Source organism: Abramis brama (assembly GCF_963993115.1).
Source record: "Abramis brama genome assembly, chromosome: 9".
Classification (NCBI taxonomy): Eukaryota; Metazoa; Chordata; class Actinopteri; order Cypriniformes; family Leuciscidae; genus Abramis; species Abramis brama.
In genome coordinates this window covers 6,279,901-6,305,031 of record NC_139971.1, presented here as the reverse complement: position 1 = coordinate 6,305,031, position 25,131 = coordinate 6,279,901, and the positions used below count along the sequence as shown (strand labels likewise).

The 25,131-nt window shown below is 37.5% G+C and overlaps 1 protein-coding gene across 5 annotated transcripts; it reads right to left on the bottom strand.

Annotated features, from left to right (window-relative positions):
- Positions 1-942: 942 nt before the first annotated feature.
- On the bottom strand, positions 943-23,010 carry LOC311089769 (sialic acid-binding Ig-like lectin 13). Of its 5 annotated transcripts, none has more exons than XM_084124727.1 (8): positions 22,956-23,010; positions 11,601-11,655; positions 10,418-10,777; positions 8,338-8,652; positions 7,992-8,249; positions 5,956-6,040; positions 5,832-5,853; positions 943-1,397 (listed from the first exon to the last, which is right to left on the bottom strand). In XM_084124727.1, the coding sequence occupies exons 1-8, from the start codon at positions 22,965-22,967 to the stop codon at positions 1,236-1,238; spliced, it is 1,269 nt and encodes a 422-aa protein (XP_083980853.1). In that variant the 5' UTR covers positions 22,968-23,010; the 3' UTR covers positions 943-1,235. The 5 variants fall into 5 exon arrangements, with proteins under 5 accessions (XP_083980853.1, XP_083980854.1, XP_083980852.1 ...); XM_084124728.1 differs by having other exon boundaries at positions 10,418-10,774; positions 22,956-22,982; XM_084124726.1 differs by lacking the exon at positions 22,956-23,010 and adding an exon at positions 22,112-22,257.
- Positions 23,011-25,131: the final 2,121 nt, after the last annotated feature.

The window sequence follows — 25,131 nt, the reverse complement described above, 5'->3', positions numbered from 1 at the left end:
ATGCAAACACCTCACTGAAACGACAGCGTATAAAACACAGACTAACGTACAGACAATTCTTTTAACCTCTGTTTGAGGTTCTTGTGATTTTTGTGTTTACATTAATCTTCTATACTATTCTTTACCTGCCTCAGCCCTGCCTGTCGTCTTCTCATCCAGAGAGGTTTTCTGACCCAGGGGACGCAGGTATTATCCTGTGTCATCCCCATAAGACTCATTACTGAACCAAGACCATCTCCTCCTTCAATGTCTCCATCTAAGGACTTATACAGAGATTGAACTCTATCGCCCCCTAGATCACAAGGTGTGGTGACACCACCACATGCACTGGCCAACCATTTGGTTCTTTGTTTCATATACTTGCATATAATGTTTATGGCCTAACATTCACCGCCATTTGTTCTGCATATCTGCCTGAACGGCTCTTAACTCCAGGATGTTCTGGGGGCATTTGTACTTTGCTTGTGTAAATAAGTGTAAATCACATAAGATCTAAATGATCTTTACTACTTATTGTATGAAAGAATAAAAAAAAATACCCATTTGTCATAAAATGGAAGTTGTGGTAGTCTTTTTCTACCCTCTTGTAACATATATTTGAATGAAACGTCTTCTCAAACAAGGAACAAAAAATGTAGAGCGGGACTTGATTTTGTCCATGGGGAATTGATTGGATGGTTGTGGTTTGCTATTGGTTGATCTCATGTGAGTGACAGTTTGTGAGTGACGGTAATTTACCTTTGCGGCAATAAACACTCATCAGAGATTTGGCAAGAAATTCTTATTAAAGATTACGAGGGTACATACATTTTAAAAAAAATAAAAAAATAATGACGCTAATAATGATTAATTAAAATAGATAAATAATGGTGCAAAGATAAATCATTTATAATAAAAAATGCAATATTCCATTTTCTAAAAAAAGGAACTCAAGTTTGATTTCATAGAAACTTTAAATTCTTTAATTGAGCAAAGAATTATCACAAAATATAACCATACAAAAATACATTTTGTGAATGTATCACAAAAATAGAAACATACAGTCAAGTATTCAGAGTTGAATTATAATTATTGGAGGGTTTTCATTCTTTAAAAGGAGAAAGGAAGTAGCAACGATATAGTTCTGAACATAACAGATGGGAAGTTGAATATGCTGATGCTTATTAAAATGATCATTACTGGCATGCAGAAAGTAGACTAATTGTTCAGTGGTGATCCATATTCCACTTCTCACTTCAACAGTTTGCATAAATGTCTTCGTAGGAGAGATTCTTTTTGAATGTGCATTCAGGGTTAACGGTGCAGGTCTCCTTATTTTCATATTTATTTGACTGAAGTTGATGGCTTTTTGTTGCACTTGACACATTGGCATAAATGTCCTGATCTTGGTTTGTTTCCTGAAATGCATTAATACATGAGCTGTGAACTTGTACTTACTCTGTTAGCTTTATGATAATTCACTCACAACATAACATTGTTCTGAAAGCAATGAAGCACTCACTCATCATGTGTAACACTGCAGTATTAGCCCAGTTTCAGTGCGCTGTAAAATAACGGTAATCTACTGTGGTTGTCAGCAATGTACCGTTAATTTACAGCTCTCCTTTTTTACAGTATGTTACCGTAGAAATACCATGGAAGGTAACTCATATCATATTTTGGGAAACCGATTGCTTCAAACAGTTCGAGTTTAAAAACTAGTATTTATACTGATAAGACTGTGAACTTACTTAATTTGAGTCCACTGAAAAGGAATATCTCTTAATATAAAACTGCAAACATAATGTGTAATAGTGAATTAGTTAAACTTTAACTCAAATCTTTGTGGTTCGTATTTAGCGAACAAAAGCACACATGTATGTGCTAAAGTACTTAGCAAGGAGATTGTCACTGCATCAGCAACTACACAGTTACTGCTTTTAAATAAAGCAACAGACAGCAAAACATCAGTGTTTCTCTGCTCATTTTTGACTGAAGCACAGGCTCTACTCTCCAGCACAATGGTGACCCACAAAATGAATGAATTGCACTAACAGATCTCTCCTGTATCATCTTGTGCAAAAACACATAAAACACTTCAATTTAATATTTACTCTCCTTTTCAGTTATTGACTTCGCATAACTTTTTTCAATGAACTTTCACTAATATTTCAGTGAAATGAACCTTCCATTTAATAAATCTGATTGTTACGGTTTACAGTATATTACTGTTTTTCCTTGATTTTACGGTAATCTACTGGCAGCTGTGGTTGCCAGAAAATTGCTGTTGTTTTTAATCAGTTTGATGCCGTATATTAATGTACAGTTGATTACCGTTAAATTACGCTTCACTCTGTTTTTTATTTTATTTGACACATTTAACCCTTTTAACCCCACTACAAAATCTTCAGTTTTAAATGAACACTTGTGTGTCCACACTACAGTGTTGAAGTAACACTGAAGCAGTGTTGAAGTTAATGATATTATTCAGTGATTAATTAACTGATGATTGAGCATTAGTGATGAACACCTGATGTTAACAAGCAGAACCACTGAAGGACAGAGGAACAACAAGAACAGAAAAAAAGCGAAACACAAGAACTACAATTGACTTCCAGCTACAGAAGACATTAAATCTCTCAAGATCTCAGCAGTGGAGGATTAAACAACTCCAGAAAACAGCATTACCAGCTTCACTTATTACTAAACAGATTGACAGTATTTTTTCATACATCTACAGAAATTCCTATTGAGAATTAACAGAGGTTTAGATGTTGTTTTGTTTAATTTGATGCCACCATTATTGAGATCAGTGTTTGCTTTAGTTGGGCTCTTGACCCTTGACTTTAACATTAGTTTTTTTTTTGGCTGCTGTAACTGTTAAGACACATTTGTTGTGGCAGAAACAAAACCAACAAAAATGAGATCAGGTGTTGCTGGTTATGTTTTGATTTTGACGTCATCACATGATGTTTGGATCACCGATCTTATCCCATGTCTAATCCCTTATCAAAAATGTGTTGTTTTAATGCTCCTAATTTTATATTACTACACTGTGAAACTACAGCAAAAGATCAAGTAAAGCTGCACAATCAGTTATGAAGGATTTTAAAACTCATCGTTCACTAAACAAATTTGAACTACGACTTCATTTAGACACACACAGACATCAAGAATCAGCCAATGAATCTCAACAATGGTGACAATCAACAAAAAAGATATAAACGCTGAACATCACAAAACACGCTACTAAAACTCAACACAAAACCAATAGCAAAAATAAAAGCAAAAAGTAAAAATGAAAGAAAATAACCAGACAATTCAGCTGCATAATTTATTCATGCCACAATGCATGCTGGGTCATGGACACATGATGTTTGTCATGGACGATTTTTTTTGTACTATGCTGGTACCCATCATGCATTGCAGAAATTAAACTTTTGATTGTCACCATTGTTGAGATTCACATGCCGATTCTTGATGTCTGTGTGTGTCTGGCTGATATAGAAGTTAAAAATGTTTTGAGCATTAACTGTTTTTTAAATCCTTCATATTTTCTGGTTGTCAAAACTCTGATAGATCTCCATCTGTATAATCAAAAATACAAAACATCACCCATATAAATACATTAGACAATAAATGAGATCAGTGAATCTGGCCACTAGATGATGATTGTGACTATTAACAAACAGTCACTGTCATCTGATCCTGTTTTCTTTCAGCTTCTTTGCCATAGCAAATGTATTTTAAAGACACAGCTGCAGCAGCCAAAGAAAAACTAATGTTTAAAAGTCAAGGGTCAAGAGCCCAACTAAAGTAAACACTGATCACCATCATGGTAACATCAAATGAAAATAAAATGACATCTAAACCTCTGTCACCTATTAATAAGAACTTATGTAGACGTCTGACAGAAATAAAGTCAATCTGGTTACAGGGGTGCAAACACATGTATGGTCAAAAAAGAGAGAGGTAATCGAAGCCCTCGTCCCGCGGCAAATATCCAGATACTACATTGCCACCATCCCCAACCCACCCCTATAGGCACATAGAGTCAAATGAAATTTAGAAAAACTATCTTGCCCTTCTTCTTCTTGCTTTACTGCTACTTCCTGAAAACAATTTCACCTGATGATTTGAATAGCTCTTTTTGTAAAGAATTAATAATTCTAGGATGATTGGGGTAATTGTGTAGGGTAGGCCTAGTGCATCTGCATAGAAACTAATAAATACAAATATAAATATAAATACAATAAAACACAAATACACGAGAAATAAAGCAGTGCTTTTTGTTTTTCAGGTAAATTAACTGTATTAAGTATTAATACAGTTTATCTTTTGACAAAACGTGATTTTTCTCTTTCTCTTTTGTTGTTTGATTAACTTTGGTGACACAAACAGCTGCAGGTATATTGGGTGCTGTCCCTTTAAGACCAATGCACGTATCTAATACCGGTAATGACACGCATCCGTTTTATTTTGACTGCGTTTACGGGGAAACTCGTTGAGACGGACACTGGCTTATTTTTTCGTGCACATGTCTGTTCAAACACAAATAGATAAGAAAGAAAAGGGAATTCGGTGTTCACGAACTTCACGTGCTGTCTGCGACTGCGTGGCTCTGTGTGCCGACAGACCATCTACATTTGGATGTTAAACATAATATATATAGCCTGATACAGCAAAGACAACGTCGGTAGTATTGACGGCAAAATAGGCTACAGAATATTTCGTTCTGTAGGCCTATTGACAGGGGCAATATTTGAAAATCGATAATTAGGCCTATTTTTTAAATTACAATTATATATGCATTTGTCAAAACCGAGAGACTTTCAAGCATCAAAATGTAATTTATTAATATGTATTTGCGCCTTCTATTTTGTCTGAAAACTTCCAACACTCTTGCGTGTCGCGTGAAAAATAGGCGTCGGTTGCGGTTCTATTTCTAGCACGCGGTTTCGGCGCGGCTCGAGAAGTGTGTGTCACGCAGGCATTGTGCTCTAACACAAGCTCTAACCAGTTAACATGAGAGCCGACATAAAAACGGACACTCCACGCCACGCAGAGAGAAATGTGATGCAGTGGCAGATCCAAAGTGAGACAGAAACACTAGTGGTTCACGCTTGCGCACATACTGCTGGTTTGGCGTGCAGTGTTCTGATTCGCTTATTTCCTATTTACTTGTTGGTGGACGCAATCCAGAATTACTGTTGGTTAAATTATAATCAGACCCTCTCTACCCTGTGGTTAGTAATAAATCAAGCTGGTGATTCTGTTTGTGGAGTTGTTTAATCCTCCTCTGCCGAGATCTTCAGAGATTTAACGTATTTTATCTTCAGTTGATTTCATATTTTTTCAGTTCTTATGTTCCTCTTTCCTTCAGTGATTCTGCTTGTTAACAGCAGGTGTTCATCAGTCTCCAAATTAACTCACTTGTTTTCATTCACTCCTTCAAGTGGACTATATTAGTGAACTAATGTAGGGAATAGTGAATGAGGGTATAGTGTGTGATTTGGAACACAGCCGCTGAGTGTCAACTTTGAGCGCTGTTAATTCACAATATATTCCTGTAGGCTACTTTCTCGAAAACGCCAAATATTACCCAGAATGCATTTTTTCTATGGTATATTGCTGTTTTAATGGAAAACGGCATGTTACTGTGAAAATTTTTACTTTTTTTTTTCAGCAATTTTTTACAGTTGTTTGCCTTGCCCTTAAAGACCTCAAACTGAAGTTTTGTAACTTTTACAGTCAAATTTACAGTCTATTTCAGAAAACAAACGGACTAAGAATAGTGAAGACATGTTTTATCTATCTAAATCACTTCATGAGAAACATATCAAGATACTTACACTTTTGTGTGGTTTTTTGCACCTACATATACCAAAAAAAGAAAAAGAAAAGGAAAACATTCTCATTTATCTCAAATAATGTATAAAATATTTTATATCATTTAAATTTCTAGCAGGATCCTACCTTCTGTAAATCAGAACAATAGGAAGTGCAAATAAAAGCAATGAGAACAGTGCCAAAACTGCGAGGAAAGCAGTGAATGATATGCCTGCAAAAACAAAGAGAACGGACAAACATGGCTTTTCTTCCTGTTCATTTCAGTAATGACAGTAATGTACAAATATATGGTAAATCTGTACAGCAGGATTCCTCAAATCCGGTCCTAGAGAGCCACTGCTCTGCAGATTTTATCTCCAACCCAAACAAACACACCTGAACAAGCTAATCAAGAGCTGTGTCCCAATTCAGAGGCTGCGTCCTTCAAAGGCCACGAAGATCAGAACGAGCGTTGTTAAATGGGACTGTCTAGCCTACGGAGGATTGTTCTTGATGCCTAGCAATTGTGACAGCTGCTGTTGATGAGTGGCAGTAACATTTGTACTGGACTTTTTTGAAAGTTATATTAAAGGGGATGTCTAACACTATTTCATGCATTCTGACATATTTACACTGTTAAAGAGTTGGATTCTCATGTTAAACATGGCCAAAGTTTCAAAAAACGTGTTGGACGTATGATGGGTTCGTATAAGTTTCGGAAAGTTTTTTTCCGAGTATGGCCCTGTATGGCGTCATCAAGGGTGGAATTCCTTGTATAGGCACTTCTCCTGGAAGAGCGTGCGCACACATCAACCAGGGCTGCGTTTCCCAAAAGCAACGTAAGCCTAAATTGATCGTAGAACAATTGCCACCAATGGTCTTTACGATAAACTTAGGCTCACAATGCTTTTGGGAAATGCAGCCCAGAGCGAGAGCAACGCCCATCAATGTGCTTCGTTTGTTGCTCGAGAAAGATTTGACATTTCGTTTTTAGACCACAAAATCAACAATGTCATCAAAGAAGAGTGTTTTTGGTTGTGAGGGAAAGACAATCTTGTTCAGCTTCCCAAAGAACCCAGCGTTAGGGAAACAGTGGATGCACAACGGAGTTGTGCCAAGTGTGTTTCGGTGGCACAACATTTCGGTGACGAATGTTCTATAAACAAGGCCCAGTTCGACCCTGAATTTGCAGATCGTCTGAAACTGAAAGACGGAGCGGTCTCAGCGATACAATATCCCGGTCATGAGTCGGAACTGCAGGCGGTAAAACTGCATCAAATGTCTGTGTTTTGCTGGCAATCGGCAATCAAAAGTTATCCAGGGAAAGTGTGACAATGTATTGTGTGTGTTTAAATACATTTGTTTAGCTGACCACCATAAGTGTCTGTCCATTTTTTTATTTTAAAACCAGTCCGTGCTTGTGACTCGTTAGCTCCGCCCATGCCACGCCTCCAGGAGCAAAACTCGACTGTTTTCGGAAAGAACCGGTACAGCTGTATCTATCTTTTATAAATCTGATCAAACTAAAGACTCTTCGGAGATATGAAGGATTCAATACTACTCTATAGGTATTCAACATTTACATGAGATTGGCAGAAACTGTGTGTGTAATGTACCCTTTAAACTGTCTGAAAACAAAACAGGGTTCACAAACAGTCTAAATATGTTCACCATGGTCCATTTCTGTATATAGCAAAGAGTATAAACTATATATATATAATCGCATCTTAGTAAGATATAAGTCAACATTTGAACTGCTTTGTTCTATTTTTACATTTGCATCATTAGATATATGAGTAAGCTGAAACCCAATGCTTATGTTTAAAAGTGTAATTCAGCAAATTCTCTCAAAACAATCCTGTCGTCACCAGCACACAAAGAGTTGTATCCTTCATTTCATGGGAAACGAAGGACGCATTTGGAGGACAGCATCTGAAGGAGCCTTCGAATTGGGACAGCCTTTGCTGCGTTGTGAAGCAATGGCCTTCGAATGCAATCTTTGAAGGATGCAGCCTCTGAATTGGGACACAGCTGAGGTCTTTAGAGTAGGTAGGTACTACTAGATACTAGGAAAATTGCAGGTAGGTGAGATTGATTAGGATATGAACTAAACTCTGCAGGACAGTAACCCTCCTGGTCAGGATTTGGGGAACCCTGCTCTTCCGTCTCAAGCACAGACAGACCTGGGACAGTGATCTGTAGGATTGTGGAGTTCCCTGCACCATGTAGGTTCTGTGCCTCACAAATGTATTCCCCACTATTATTATGGGTCGCAGTAAAGGAAAGCACACGCGAGGCACCCGCTTCTTCCACTATACCTTCCTTCTTCATGAACCACCTGTGGACCGCTGGAGGGTTGGCATTACTTTGGCAGGTAAGGGTTACATTATTACCAAGCCAGACTGAGCCTGTAACAGAGATCTGTGTTTCCTTAGGAGGATCTGTGGGCCAGAAAGAGAAGAAACTGAGTATTTTCAGAATGACCATAAAAAGAGAAAAGCTGCAAACTGTGTTGGGTTAAAACCTCACACTCCACATTGAGGATGATGGTCTTGTGGCTGAGCAGGGGTTTGTCCTGTCTGTCTAGCAGATGGATGGAAACACAGTTCACTTTCAGCTCATGATGGTGGAACGAAGGGACGAAATTCAAAATGGCAGAAACATTCTGTGTCCCATCAGCATTCAGCTGTGTCCATTGTGTTATGTTCCCACCAAATGCAGGATCCCATGTTACATTTGGAGAGTTACTGGGGCAAGGCGCTGGAACAGTGCAAGTCAGATTCCCCACCTCACCCTCCCTGAGTCCCGGCACAATCACATACGGCTCAGGCGCAGCCAACGAATCTATCAGGATATGGAGAGGAGAAAGAGTGATGGTAATGGTATTCATTTGTATAGAAACTCGAAGCATTTACAAATAATTACACTTTATTTCAAGATGCCCTTGTTAACGTGTAATTAGGGTAATATTACAGTTTTTTTACAGTCGCTATAGGATACATTTCTCAATTAATTGATAAGATAATAGTACAATTGATAAAGACTTTTGGAAAAGCAGAACTCAGACGTGTCTGATCTAGTTTGCTAACATAGGAAGTGTCTGTGTGAATGACGTAAAGAAAACTTTTTGTTTTTCCATATCGTGAAGTATCATATGCCAGCATAAGGTGCCAAGGGAAAGTCTTTAAAGATGCTGATTCATTCAGTAACAAACCAAGGGTAGGGATGGGCAGTATTTAAAATACCTAGGCCCATTTGAAATACAAAATACTATTTAATGAAATTTGTATTTAAATACATTTAAGTTTAGTATTTTTGTAAAGTTAACCTCTTTATTAGGCTACTGATTTCCTGTATCTAACTAGTTCATTCACGTGAGCTGCAGCTGCAACCTAGCATAGGCCTATATACAGTACTACACAAAGAGATAGATATACGGCTGGAGATTTAATTGTTATTTGTGTAATTGTGTATATTTTCATATGCAGATTATTGTTCCCTACTTGAGTTTGAAAATAAAGCTTAAAATAAAATAAAAGCTTAAATAAAAGCTTTTAATAAAATTTAAAAGCTTAAAGCATTGAGCACAGGGTGAGATCATTTTCTGCATTAATAAGGATATGAGAATGTCATGAGAAGAAATAAAAAGTATAATTATTATTTTTGTCCAGAAAGCTTATATAATTTGATAAGGTTTAATGCATTTAATGCACTTTTTTTTCCTCTAAATTATTAGATTTTATAAATAATTTTAATATAAATAAGCACATTCTTCACATTATTTCACTTAAATTCAAAATAACTCATTAATGCATAACCCTGGTAAATCAGGTCAAAATATTTTATATTTTTATATTTTATAAAATATTTATACTGAAGTGGTTTATTTTGCAATAATTAAAGTCAGTAAAGTGGACAGCAGGGATTTACAATGCAGAACAACCCACCCCCACACAAATGCAAAATGAATGGTGAAATTATTAACAGCATTTTTGGAGCTGTAACAGGTTTTTTTATATTCTGAATGAAAATCAGCATATTAAAAAATATTCTTTAAGGTTTTACTCATGCCTTCATTTGTGTGTGTTTGTTCTGGATTATTTTAGACAAATAAAATAAAAAGAAATCACCACTTTCTCATTCATTCCTATTAGGGTCGGGGTCAAATTGACCCACGAGGGAAGGATTTGGTAGCCTACTATTTTTATTACAATTTTTGTGTGTATTCCAAGTTTAAGTGTGACAAAAGTCCTAAGGTCTTGGACCACTCCGATGAACACTCAATTCATAAAAATGTTAATATTTCGGGTCAAAACGACCCAAGGAGAGGATGAGCTGTTGCCGCAGGAAAAAAAATGTTTTGCCATGGGTTGATTTCCATCACTGCATGTACAATTTTGGCGCTCCAACACAAACAAAACTCAACTATGTGTTTTGGGAGCAAAAATACACAAAATTAGTGTCAATGTTCGACCTAAAATGTAAGTTGCTTATAGCTAGGCTACAATGTGCCCCGTAAAACTGAACATTTTTCAAAGATGTGATGCCACAAACCGCTTAAACTGAAAAGTAATGTCTGATTCTTCCTGGAACATTTGCACTGCCTTACCTGACACCTTTATCTGCACAGCTTTAGTTGCAGTCACACTAAACCCCTCAGATGAAAACCTGAAGAAGTAGCGATCTGAATGCAGGCTGGTGAGATTCATCATGACAGAAGTGCAGTTTTTCTTTCGTAAGTCCCCCACCACCTTTATCAGAGGTTCCTTCTGTCGCTGAGCGTTGGTAAAAGCCTCTGTATCATAGAGTGACCACAGAGATCCTCGTCTCCAGGTTGCATTTGGTGAAAGGTCAAGATATTTTTCATTCTCCGTTGAAATTTCAAATCGGCAGGGAATCAAAAGGCAGGAGCCGCTGGTGGCGTTTAGGGTTTTGGGGACCGACATTTCCATGCCATTACACCAAGAAGCTGGAATACAAATGTGCTATAATGAAATGTAATAAAAATCTATAGGCCTACATATACATTGTCCCTCAAAAATATTTGGACAATTATGCCACAATTAACAATTTATAGGCTACATGTACGCATTATAGACTATATAGCCTAGATTTACTTGAAAGAAAATAGCACAAGAACACTTTTCAGTCAACGCATTTCACTCAATGAAGCTTGTTAGGTTTCAAAATGAACTTTCTGGTTGTCACAATAGAGCAGATGTACACTTCATATACACTCTTAAAAATAAAGGTTTGGCATCTTTGGTTCCATGAACCTTTTTGGAACCTTTAATTTTAGGAGTCTATGATAAACATGCATTAACTACCATGAACTAACAATGAGCAATACATTTGTTACAGTATTTATTAATCTTTGTTAATGTTAGTTAATAAAAATACAGTTTTTCATTGTTTGTTCACGTTAGTTCACAGTGCATCAACTAATGTTAACAAATACAACTTTTGATTTTAATAATGTACTAGTAAATATTGAAATGAACATTAGTCAAGATTAATAGTTGTAGAAGTATAGTTCATTCTTAGTCCATGTTAAATGTTAATGTTAACTAATGAAACCTTATTGTAAAGTGTTACCATTTAAAAAGTGACTCTGAAAGCGAAGTTACTTCTGAGAAAAGCTCTTGCATTATTTGTTTGCTGATCTAATGAAATGAATTTCAGACATTTTCAAGTCTGACATTGGTGTCCAAATTTTTTTTTTTTTTTTTTGAGGTTGAGGTTTTTCATTGTTAGTTCAATTATATTCTTAATGAAAACATAAAAAGACCAACCTGATAGAATGGTGCTGAATACAAGAAAATCCGCAGCAATCATTCTGAGAATCACCTGATGTGTAGAAATAATGAAGATTAAATGTAGCATCTTTTTTATAGTCATTTGTCTTGAAAGTTGTAACAGTTTACAATAATTTCAATAAATTAAAATAAATTAAAAAAATAATTTCTAATTTAAAACACATTTGATAGTTTACCTCAAATAGATTTTAATGAGCGACCCAGATAAGAATGACCTTTACTTCAGTTGTGATGAAGTCATTTTACCACGGATGGAAGATCTCATTTGAATCAGAAAAATATGTTGCAAGCTCTTATCGAGATATTTGACAACGCCTTAAATGCAAAAAGCAGAAGTAAAATGTTTTTCTCATTTATTTCATTTTGAGTTTAAGGTTTCAGCCAGGACTTTGGTGTGCATAAAAATAAAGAGTTCCCAGTTAAAGAAATGAAAACATCAGAAAGAACAAGAAACCAAGAGATGAATGAAAAGAGCAGGATGGGATGAAAAAGAACCAGTGGTGGAAAGAGTACAAAAAAATTGTACTTAAGTAAAAGTATGGCTACTTAAGTAATAAGTTACGTGAGTACAAGTAGAAGTACTGAAAAATAATATGACTCAAGTAAGAATAAATAAGTAGTTTGCCTAAAAACTACTCAAGTAACTATGTTACAAAGTACTTTAGTATTATTTTTCTATTTTTACCCAAAATGGGGAGATGATAACGATATGGAGCGCTAAACACCCTCATGTCATCTGTTTCATTCATACTGGAAGCCCAGTACATACTGATTCATCCCTAATGCAGAAAGTCCACACAAGTGAGATTCATAGAAGTATTAAACTTATGACATTTCAGGAAATGCCTTATATGGATATAATAACATGCAAATAGAGACGTTTTGACTGATGAAACATGAAGACAATAATATATCTGTGTTCATCAAGCATCTCAAAAGGAAGTTCACCCATAGTTCACCCAAAAAGGAAAATTAGCCCATGATTTACTCACCCTCAAGCCATCCTAGGTGTATATGACATTCTTCTTTCAGAAAAACACAATCAGAGTTATATTAAAAAATGTCCTGGCTCTTCCAAGTTTTATAATGGCAGTGAATGGCTGGAGAAAATTTGAAGCCCAAGAAAGTGCACCCATCCATGATAAAAGTGCTCCACTTTTACTCCAGGGGGTTAATAAAGGCCTTCTGAAGTGAAGCCATGCGTTTGTGTAAGGAAAATACCCATATTTAAAACTTTATAAACTATAATCACTAGCTTCTGCCAGACGGCCGTACGCATCGATTTATGGTGGAAGAGTAACCTCTGACCCTACGCACAACGTAATGAAGAACATGGAAGCTCAGAGGTGAGAGCAAAACAAAACCCTGGTTGTGAATTAGCAATTTTAAAGAGAAATGTCTGAGGATTTCTATATAATATAAGAGGAGCTTCAGTTTGTTGCACAGCCCTATTTGTTTAAACCGCGAGAGGGGCGTCTAAGCTTACGATACTCCTACATCCTACGTCATATATGCGTCACGGGTTACTCTTGTGGCGCAAGTCAATTTGCGTATGCGTACGGTCGTCTGGCGGAAGCTAGTTATTTTAGATTCTAAAGTTATAAATATGGGTATCTTTCTTACAAAAACCCATGGCTTCGCTTTCAAAGGCTTTTATTAACCCACTGGAGCCATGTGGAGTATTTTTTTTTTTTTTATCATGAATGGATGCACTTTTTGGGGTTTTCAATTTTTTCCAGCCATTCACTGCCATTATAAAGCTCGGAAGAGCCAGAACATTTTTTAATATAACTCCGATTGTATTCGTCTGAAATAAGAATGTCATGTACACCTAGGAGGACTTGAGGGTGAGTAAATCATGGGCTAATTTTAATTTTTGGGTTAACTAACCCTTTAATGCAATGCTAATCAGCATAGCCTGTATGGCAGAATTTTAAAAAATATAATATATTCTCACTCTGTGTTAAGAAGCAACATGAAACCACAGAAGCACGACTGACATGTATTGTGATAGAGTATTACATGTATTTAGAGAAAAACATGATATTAAACTCATAAATTGTACTGTTTTACGGTATGCTGAGCAAACATACTAGCTTTCCCTGTTGTCAAGAGCAATTGTTTTATTACTAATTTTGAAAAGTAAGTTCAGGTAAGATCATTTGAATTTTTTCATTTTAATCATTTCATAATTGAAGGCAAAGAAGGTTAAGTGAGAGGTCCGATAAAAAAAAGAGAGATTTACAACATTCTGAATAAAAAAATGCCAGTAAAAAATAAATAAATAAATAAGTGGGTTAGGGTTAGCTTGATAAATTAAATGCTCTTTATTTTCGTCCTAACGAAAACGTGCTGGGAGCCCACTAATGCTATAGTAACGAACTAAGTTACACTTTTTACATAGCCTACGCGTCTTATTGACAGATAAATCATGCGATCTTATTTCACTGTTATTAAGGTTGTTTTTTAGTTTTTTTTTAGCTTTGTACAAAGTTTGCTTTGTACAATTAGTTTAACTGTATTGTTAAAGAGGGCGAGCTTTACCATTCAATTGAACTATGTCCATGTTTTCAAGACACTTACATTGTTTTTGCTCCGTCCATGCAATAACTGTTTCCATGTTATGAGCCATTTACTTCAAATGCTCAGTGCTCTGGTATTATCAATGGGATGACCCATTTCAGGAGTTGCCATAATTAAAATTTAAAGTTAAAGCTCAGAATATGAGCATAGCTCACTTACATTCACTAAAATATTGAAACGTTAGCGATACTAATTCAAAACACGAGCGCCAGTGATTGACTGTCAAAGCCATTTTTTTTACAGTCTATGGTCAAAGCGCGGTTTGAAGTCCCCGCCCCCCCGCCGAACTGGAAGTTTTGATTGGTTTTGCACCCGAGTCAGACCTGTCTGTTATTGGCTGAAGCGCAGGCCAGGGCTCCACCGCAGTAGTTTGCAGGGATGTGATTTTTCCGGATTAATCCGGAATTCCGGATTTTCCGACCTGAAAATGTGACCTACGTGAATCATGCAGATCTGTAAAAAAAAAAAATCTCACAGCCGTCACCATGGTAACCCGGGACGGAACCACAATCGCCGCGAATCGCGGCCACACCGGGCGGCACGTCAACATGGTTACAGATGGCAGAGAGATGCAATCTTTCCCCGCCCAGCGAGTGCTTGAAGTGCGTCAGAAACAGAGCGCGCGCGCGATCAGTTGTTGGTAATTTGTTGTGTAGCGTGCGCGACGCCGCATCCATATAGACAGCATAGCTTTTTTTGAGGGCGCTTAACACACAGGCTCGTAGAAACGGGCCTGGCAGCTCGCGCCAGTTCTAGACGCGGTGAAAGTTTCCTGATTGTGACGGATGGCCGAATTTACGTGACACATTATAAATGAGCATTATAGTCTGCGATAGATACAGTGCCAAAAAGAAGAGAAGAGGATAAAAGGGGATAAAGACAGAGGTAAAGTGATGTAGTGAATGAACAGTTTATCTAATTGCATAGGAGTAAGATACTATAATTTCATGGCAGTTATTTTTACCTTAAACTTATTGTTAGCAGTTGTTCTGAGTTCTCCAGACTGTGTGATTTTGTTACAATCATGTCAGTTTTAAGACGCATTTTTTATTATCACTTTTTTATTAATGTTTTACCCTACAGTTGTGCAGTTTTGGGGGGAATACAGTACAGGCCAAAAGTTTGGAAACATTACTGGGTCAATATCACTATAAAGTGCCTTTGGTGTCCTCATCAGAATCGCTCAGTCATCATGAACATAATGCAAAATAATGAAATTCTGAGGTTTTATTATAAATGGCCAAACACTTACACACATAAAAGTAAAATGATATGTCCCTTGAAATGTGTTTTTCTGATTTTATACCATTTTCTTTGATTGGATGTATGTGATTTTGGCATGTCCCACACGCTGCTCAGCTAACTTCAGTGAGTGTAAAAAGTGGTTAAATGACGTAAAATTAAAATACTTTTTTAATGTACTTATTGTCCTCAGCAAGTTATTTAATAAAACAAGTCATTTTGATTATTTATATTTTATTTTCATAATAATATTAAGCAGTTTGCATGTGTCCCTGAAATTGCTGTCCACCCTGTCATTATGGGGTAAACGCCCATTTAAGAAACCAACTGATGTACTCAGTGACATCCCCTCCCCCATTTGGTCTTTCTTCAGTGGAGGTTAAAACATCTGCAACACACACAATAAGTATCTACACTTATATTTCCTCATTTTCATCATATTTTGTTTGTAGTTGCCTGTTGTCAAGCTTAACATGTCCACCCTGTCATTGTGAAATATGAATTAATATAAAAACTTTTCAGAAATTCTAAATATACATTTTAAACAGTGCACAGTCAGCTTCAACAGTGAATCACTTTGCTAACTGCTGTACACCATGTGCTCATTAAATACTAACTTTAGCCAAAAAATGTCCACCCTGTCACATGACAGGGTGGACATGGTTCATGACAGGGTGGACATTTGCAACTCCTGAAAATCATCCTGAGCCAGGCCCCTCCTTCTTCTATATTGGTAAAGGGTTTCTTGAAGGTCCTGTTGTTTTTAAAATGTTCCCCCGTTCTATTTCACTCATTAAAGCATTTGTCCACCCTGTCACGCCAAGTTCCACCCTGTCACTTTGTTGTCCACCCTGTCATTTTCAACTTTTAGGATGAAAATAAACAAATTATTTTAACAAGTTAACAAAACCTTGTGTTTGATTTCTTAATAAACAAATGAGGGCCAGTTAGTATTGTTTAAAATTTTGACTAAATATCTTTATTGTTAGATTTTATTTAGAATAGAATGTGCAACTAGCGCATATTTTATTGGGCAATACATATTTAAGCAGTAACTTCATTATTATAAAAATACTTTTACCATTAACTAAAATGTTTTGTTGGGAAAGGGACACATTATCTTTCCTCAGATCTACATTTTATAATCACTATGCAATGAAAATGTATTTATTCTACTATGCATTTGTCCATGACAGGGTGGACATATTTTATCGTTTGCTCTTATATTGTTAGCTTGCAGTTAATTTATAAAAAGTGCTGGAGCTTGACCAATATGCATTTCTAACAGCCTAATGTCTCCTTAATACAACACATATAAAGTTAAATGGAAAATCTCTGATTTTTTTTAGGGAAATTGTGAAGTCTCAAAGGCACTTTATGGTGATTTTGACCCTACTATTTTTAATGTTTTTGAAAGAAGTTTCTTCTGCTCATCAAGCCTGCATTTATTTGATCAAAAATAGTTTTTTTTTTTAGTTTTTTTATATTGTGATATATTATTACAATTTAAAACAATTGGTTTTCAATTTATTATACTTTAAATTATAATTTATTTCTGTGAAGCAAAGCTGAATTTTCAGGATCATTACTCCAGTCTTCAGCATGTGACATCCGGTCTATCACATGATCTTTTAGAAATCATTCTAATATTCTGATTTATTATGAGTGTTGGAAACAGTTCTGCTGCCTAAAATATTTGATGAATAAAAGGTTAAAAAGAACTGCATTTATTCAAAATAAAAAAAATATTTTCTAATAATATAAATCTTCTTTACTATCACTTTTTATCAATTTAACACATCCTTGCTGAATAAAAGTATTGATTTATTTCAAAAAAAGAAAGAAAAAAATTACTGAACCCAAATTACTGACCAGTAGTGTATATTGTTACAAAATATTTCTATATTTTTTTTAATTCTTGTTCTTTTTTATTTTTATTTTATTACTTTTTATTCATCAAAGTATCCTAAAAGTATCACAGGTTATTAAAAAATATTAAGCAGCAGAACTGTTTCCAACTTTGATAATGAATCATCATATTAGAATGATTTCTAAAGGACTGCAGTAATGATCCTGAAAATTCAGCTTTGCATCACAGAAATAAATGATAATTTAAAGTATAGGCTAATAAATGGAAAACCAATTATTTTAAATTGTAATAATATATCACAATATTGCATTTTTTTTGTTATGTGTCATACTCATGACATAAGTTGGATATTGCACATTAAGCAGTTTAAGTTTGGTGTAAAAAAATTTAAAAATATATATTTTAGTTGGATACATAGTTGGATGTTTTTATCGGTTTGATGGGGGGGGGGGGGGGGGGGGGGGGGTTTGGGTCTCAGTATAGCCAATCACATGCCTGAGTTTGAGAAGTGTCTGTCAAATGTCAGCTCGCTGTTGCTCTTTTGGCACATTTGTCAAAGTACTTTTTACTTTTGGTGAAAAATAAATGTAGCGAAGTTTAATACTTTATTTTGATTCTACTCAAGTAAAAGTACCACACTTTAATTACACTCAAGAAAGTAGAAAAAAATCGAAAAATCTACTCAAGTAGGCCTACTGTACGAATGTATTTGTAATTAGTTACTTTCCACCTCTGAAAAGAACCTAATACAGAGGAATTTGTTACATTGCAGCCAAATATGTTATTGTTTCTACTGCAGATTAATAATTCATAAATTCATATTGTTGCAGTGTTGGTGAATATTTTTGCCTAACCTAATACACTGATCTTGCTCTTGATGTTATAAACTGTTAAAGCAGCACCAGAGAATGTCTAATAGGAAGAGAATTGGCACTCTTTGCTTACTTCCGGTTTCTGGACTGGCTGCAGTAACACGTCTCTGTCCATGCGGGGGCGCTCGCAGGCGAGTGCAGAATGAATGGAGGTCTATGGCGAAATACCCCTCAAAATCCACTTTTCTCAGGATATAATTTTTTGTCTAGTAATTTGAATGTTGTATTCGAAAGAAGATGCAAAGAAATTACACATTGCTGGGTGTTAGATTTTTTAGAGTCACTTATTTGCTTTAAAAAGTCTTTTTAAATGTCAATGACGTCATACACATCGTACGACCAGACATACTGCTTTACGGCAATCCTTCAATCACTTTGGTGCTTTCGCGCTCTGCACTTTCTTTTCACTCGAGGCATCGACAACACAGCTGACACAGGTAAACACACGTGCTAGAAGAGTTTTTGTTTTGTTTGTTTCTGGTCCCGCTTCGGATGCCACGATGCCATCAAGCGGTATCTCTGGTCGTAATCAGTCCTTCACTGACCAATCAGCGTTCATTAGCAGAATGCTAGCGTGTTATGGGCAACAACAACTCAACCTGTCAGAAATCGAAAGGACAAAAGTACTCGTTCATTCAACTTTCGACCTATAACCCATGTTGCACTTGCAAAACCTACAATAAAATCTGAGATTTCTCAACGGCAATCGGGTGAAAGATACACATTTAGCCGTATAGCCCCATAGACTCCCATTCAGTCTGCACTCGCCCACGATCACCTCCAGTGGAATTCTAATGGAACTGCAACCAAGATCTATACAATGGGGCTAATAGGGAGTGCCAAGGCTCTCCGTAGACGGGCTCTGGCAGCACTCAGTAGTCTCGCGTAGCCAGACCTTCAGACTGACGGCTGAAGGTCTGGAATTCATAGCAGCTTTCTTTGGCCAAGGCCCGCCCATAAGGCCGTTTGACCGACATGTCAAACAACCAATTACAGTTCGTTTCGTTCAGCGTCACGTTTCGGGGCGTGGAAATGTCCCCACAACAACAGACCGGCGTGCAACAAGTCAGTCAGCATAGAAAATCAAAGAAGGAGAAGAAAACAAGCAGTAAGTCATTGATCTGTTCGTGCACGTATAACCTCGCATACTTTTGAGAATCCTACGTTTAGCTGATCTTGATAAATGCTCATTGTCACTCATGTAAACACAACAGTTTTTCTTCCGCAATCACACGTCTGCGCTTTGTTTCCCGGCGGACCGAAAATAAACGCGACACTCGCGCCCCCGGAAATCCGATAAAATTCAACCAATCAGATGACGACTTCGACATTCCTGAAGTGTTTCCAGTTAAGTGTACCATATGCATCAGACGTTTAGCCAACGTTCCGTGGGCGTGACGTCTGAGGCTGAGACTAAGCACTCAGTACATAGATATCATATATAAACGCTAGATGTCTTATGGCGCAGTCACTTCCGGCATCACCGTTCGGCCATCTTATGTCAGTGCTCTGTGCATTAAGGTGAGTGATCAGCATGCACACAAATCCTCATATCTCGCTGAAATATTGACGGATTTACAAACGGTTTGGTTTCTTACAAACGTTATTAACGTGGCTATAATTCCGAATGCTTGAACATGTATGTTATAATTTTTCATATGTATGCAGTGTATGTATGTAGTGTCATAACTACATCTCTGACGTTTATAACAAACCAAACCGTTTGAAAATCGGTAGAAAATTGGGCAAGTTATGGTTATTTAAAAGTATTTGCACCATTAAACGAGTGAGCGAGCGCACTGCCGCAAGATGGCCGCCACGTGCGGACGTCGACCTCCATTGGCCAGCAGCGCGCACGAGACATCTAGCCTTTATATATGATATCTATGACTCAGTAGCTTCGGGATTTCTTCGCTGTATTCTCGCTTTTTGCTCGCAGGTTTCTCTCTAGAGCTCCCCCCACAGCTTCGGAATAGATATTTGACAACATAGATATATCACCAACACAACTCGTTGGTGATTCTCAGACACCAGAGGCTATAGATCAACGACATCAAAGCAGATGGGACATTCTTTAAAACGTCTTCTTCATTCGGGTTCGGACAGCGTGAGGGAGCGCAATAATGACAGCATTTTAGCAGATTTCTTTTGGCCGTAAAGCAATTGTTAACATCGCGAGACCTGATATCACGCGAGACTTCCTGACGCGGCGGCCGGCGGCCCGCCGGCTCAAAGTTGCAAGTGCGGATTTTCCGCTCACGGGCACCAGGGGGGTGCGAAACGACCACCATTCAACCCGAAATAAGTAATATAACCATTCCAATGACTCCGAAGCTGTTCAGTTAAGGTAAAAAAAGTTACTTAGTTCACCTTTAAGATGTAGCCTATAGTCTCAGACTAAAATACATGTTTGAGCTGTTAACTGAAAGCAACTTGCACTGACATATCCTAAAATATGTCACTGCTATTGTTTTGTCTCAAGATCCAAATCAGTAACGTTTTTATCTAAGGCACGTTTATAAAAGCCACTTAAATGCCCTAATTGAACTAAGGTCTAATCCTGGCTTAATCCTTGTCTGTGAAACCGGGCTTTAAGGCTTTTGAATTATGGCAACAACAAAACCCCTGCTGTGGTCCTTGGCATTAGCTCTTTTTTATCACAATTTTCCCCCCTTTTTTATGGTTTGTATTGTGAGTTGATGCAACCAAGAAATTTTGAAGTAAAAAAAAATGGCAGAAAAAAACAGTCCATGCTTTTTTTTTTTAGAAAGCTACAGAAAAAAATGTTTATTCTTGTTTATTTCAAACCATCTATTATCTACTTTTATCTCCTTTAATGTTCCACGGAAGAAATAAAGTCATACTGAATTGGAGTGACGTGAGGCAAAGATGAGTAAATTAATTTATACATGAATTAAACATATAATTAATGAAAGAAACAGTTTTCATTTTTGAGAGTATTAACCTTTTAAGTTTTCCATGAGACTGACCAGCAGCCCAGACAAAAGTGACCAGCGTTTACTATGTGAATACACTTTTTTACTTTGTTGGTTTGAAAATCTATCACAGAAAACAGTAGTTCCCTGATTAGTTTCTCTCAAACCAAACCTACACAATTGATTTAGAGTTTGATTTGACAATCTTTCTCTTAAATGTCTTATGCAAAAAGCAGAAGTGAAATATTTATCAAGCTTAATCCCTGCAATAGACCAAAAATACTTTTATGCCATAGAAAAACATTTTTAAAGATTATACTTAACCCGGACGGTTCTAAAGCTAGGTTCACAGTTTAGTGCACATTACGAACTCAGAGAACTTTCAAAAAATAATTATACAGAATACAAAATAAATAACCGAACTGATTTTCGCATTTTCAGAATCTTACTCTGACCTGAAATGATACGTTAATACCGACAACATTATTAACTGTGTGGTTACATTTCTGAAACATGCTTCAGGTGTTTGGCCAATCACAATTCATACTGATTTGCTATTCTAAGATATCATAAAATATTTTTATTTCAAATTTTTGTCCAGATTTATTTTAAATGTATTTATTCTGTATATTTTCATTTATAGAATATCTGCTTTGTATTATATTCACCATGCACAGGTTAGAAGAATATCAGATTAACAAAAGCATATTTGATTGCAATCTACATTTGTCTATTGTGGAAAACAAGAGTTTTCGGCAGTTTCTCTCAGTGGCTGACTAGAAGTACACCCCAGTGTGTCGCAGAACATTGGCCTCAAAAGTACGAAACCTTGCTGTGGAGCGATGCAGGAAGCTTAAAACTGTGTTAAGCAACACGAAATGTATGTGCCACGATCAGAAGCAAGTCCAGCAAGTATTAGAGTACAAATTATGAAAGATTCAGATAAACTCATTCATATTAAAGATGAAATCTTGTTAAACATACCTGGTTTACAATGAAGCAGTGTGACCACTGGTACATCCAAAAAACAACAAAACATTTCAAGTCATCTACAGCAAACACAAACTGCTGTGAAGGCAGTGTAAGAGTGAGTGTGAGAGTGAGGGTCTTTCCAAATCCCCACACTTGCATTCCACTGTAAGTTAAATTAATTAGATATTACATGTAATTTGGAAGTAAAACAAATTGTTAAAGTGTCATTTTATTGGTGCAAAGATGAGTAGGCTATGTGTATTTTGTACAACATTTGCAACTGCTTTTTGTCACTTAATTAGAAGCACCACAAATTCAAATTCTGTCTTCTGTTACACTATTGACCAGACATTTAGAAGTTTCTTTTAAAATGCAAACTATTGAAAATCAAATAAAGCTATGTAAACACTTGCATTTTTGGAGCACTATAAGTGTGTCCCATCGAGTAATAAAAAGTTATACACACAGTTGCCGTCTTCACGCCTACTTTAACACTTGTGTCAAATACAGGAAATACGTCATGTAAGCAGACAAGAGGTTAAGTGCAAAGACCACAAGTGTGGGTATTTGGTGAGAGTGAGGGTGTGTTGTCTTGGTATTTCCTATGTTGTGGGGAAATGTCTGCACATGGATAATATTATTAGCAGTAAATGTTTTGTAAAAACAAAAATAATAACAGCACCATATAAGAGCATAATTGTTGCTAATTATTATTTTATTTCAGTTAGTTTTTCAGTAAGTGTTGTTATTTTCGTTTAGTTTTAGTTTTTCATTTATTATGACATTTTTATTTTATTTGTTTGTTTTTTGACCAATCTTTTTAGTCTTAGTTTCAGTTTTCGTTAATGAAAATAACCTTGCAACCCATGAGTCGACTCCAGAGCCCGCTTCAGCCCACGAGTCCACTCCAGAGCCCACGAGTCCACTCCAGAGCCCGCTTCAGCCCACGGGTCCACTCCAGAGCCCGCTTCAGCCCACGGGTCCACTCCAGAGCCCGCTTCAGCCCACGGGTCCACTCCAGAGCCCACGAGTCCACTCCAGAGCCCGCTTCAGCCCACGGGTCCACTCCAGAGCCCGCTTCAGCCCACGGGTCCACTCCAGAGCCCGCTTCAGCCTACGGGTCCACTCCAGAGCCCACTAGTCCACTCCAGAGCCCACTTCAGCCCACGGGTCCACTCCAGAGCCCGCTTCAGCCTACGGGTCCACTCCAGAGCCCGCTTCAGCCCACGGGTCCACTCCAGAGCCCGCTTCAACCCATGAGTCCACTCCAGAGCCCGCTTCAACCCACGAGTCCACTCCAGAGCCCACTAGTCCACTCCAGTGCCCGCTTCAGCCCACGGGTCCACTCCAGAGCCCACGAGTCCACTCCAGAGCCCGCTTCAGCCCACGAGTCTACTCCAGAGCCCGCTTCAGCCCACGAGTCCACTCCAGAGCCCGCTTCAGCCCACGGGTCCACTCCAGAGCCCGCTTCAGCCCACGGGTCCACTCCAGAGCCCGCTTCAGCCCACGAGTCCACTCCAGAGCCCGCTTCAACCCACGAGTCCACTCCAGAGCTTTTTTTAACATGCTGGTTAAAAAAACATTGAAAATTAAGCAATAATTAATTGACTGTTACAATAAAGACAGTGGGCCCTATTTTAATGATCTGAAACGCAAGTAACTTTGTGGGCGGGTCTTGGGCGCGGTTGCTATTATATTGGCAGGATAAATGACTATTGCGCCCGACGCAAATCTAAAATGGGTTGGTCTGAAGTAGCTTCATTATTCATAGGTGTGGTTTGGGCGTAACGTGAAATAAACCAATCAGAGCGACATCTCACATTCCCTTTAAGAGCAGGCGTGCTTGTTCCATGGCGGATTGCTATTATAACGGCGGATTTGCCAGGCGCACGCCAGGAGCGGTTAACAGCCAAAGAGGCCGACGTTCTCGTCAGGGCCGTAAAAGACAGAGAAGTGACACTGTATGGGGATGGAGAAACCCACCCAAATTAGCTTCGGTTAAACAGGCGTATAATTATTTGGGTAAATGTGTAAGCTAGATTTATGCCTATTTTTTCACATCTTCATGGACACAATTTCCCTCGTGTGTTAATATTTTTCCTTGTAATAATGTATGGTTTTCTAAAAATGAGAACTGCTGCGTCTGTGTGTAGATGAGATAAGCAAAGTGAATGTGCGTTGTGCACACGCTAGCCTACATTGATTATGGCCAAGCATGCGCCTTTAAAATAGCATATGAATAACATGCGCAACGCGCCACTGACTTTAGACTAGGTTTTTCCTGGTCAGTGGCGGAATTGTTTTCTAAACCTGCAAAATAGCACCAGGGAACGTTTGCGCCGGAACACGCCTCCTCTTTTCGCTGAACCGCCCCCGGGAGCGCAAGTTAATTTCCTAATTTACCGACGTGCGTCTGTGGAGGGAAAAGTCTGCTGTGCGCGGGTGCAAAATAGGAATGATACATGCGTCGGTGTACAAAGTCAAGATAGGGCCCAGCATGTTACTTAGTTAATAATAAATAAATAAAAAGTTAATTTATAAAAACCATTAATTCAGTCACCTTCCCCTACTGACTGAGATGGTCAATACAAGTTTACATGGAAACTTAAATTATTTTCCATTTTTCTAACATTAATCAGTGCCATTTCACTGGAAACATTGTTTTGTTGGCATACAGAGGAAAGCCCCTATGCTGATGAAATAAATATGAGATTGGAGAAAAATTCTATTTTGATTGATTTTTTTTTGTGTGTTCACTAGCAAAACTTTGCTTTCACTCAAAAAAATATATTTCAACATTTTAAAGGAACCTGGTGTTTTTTATTTACTTTATTTACATTGAAATATGTCCTTCAGACTGACGGCAGAGTGTCTCTGGACTCCATAGCAGCTTTCATTGGCCAAAGACCACCCAGAGGCCGTCTGACTGACATGTAAATCAACCAATCACAGTTCTCTTTGTTCCTCGTTATGTTTAGGAGCGTGAAAATGTAACATTGATGTCCCCACAATAACAGGCCGTGTGTAAAACT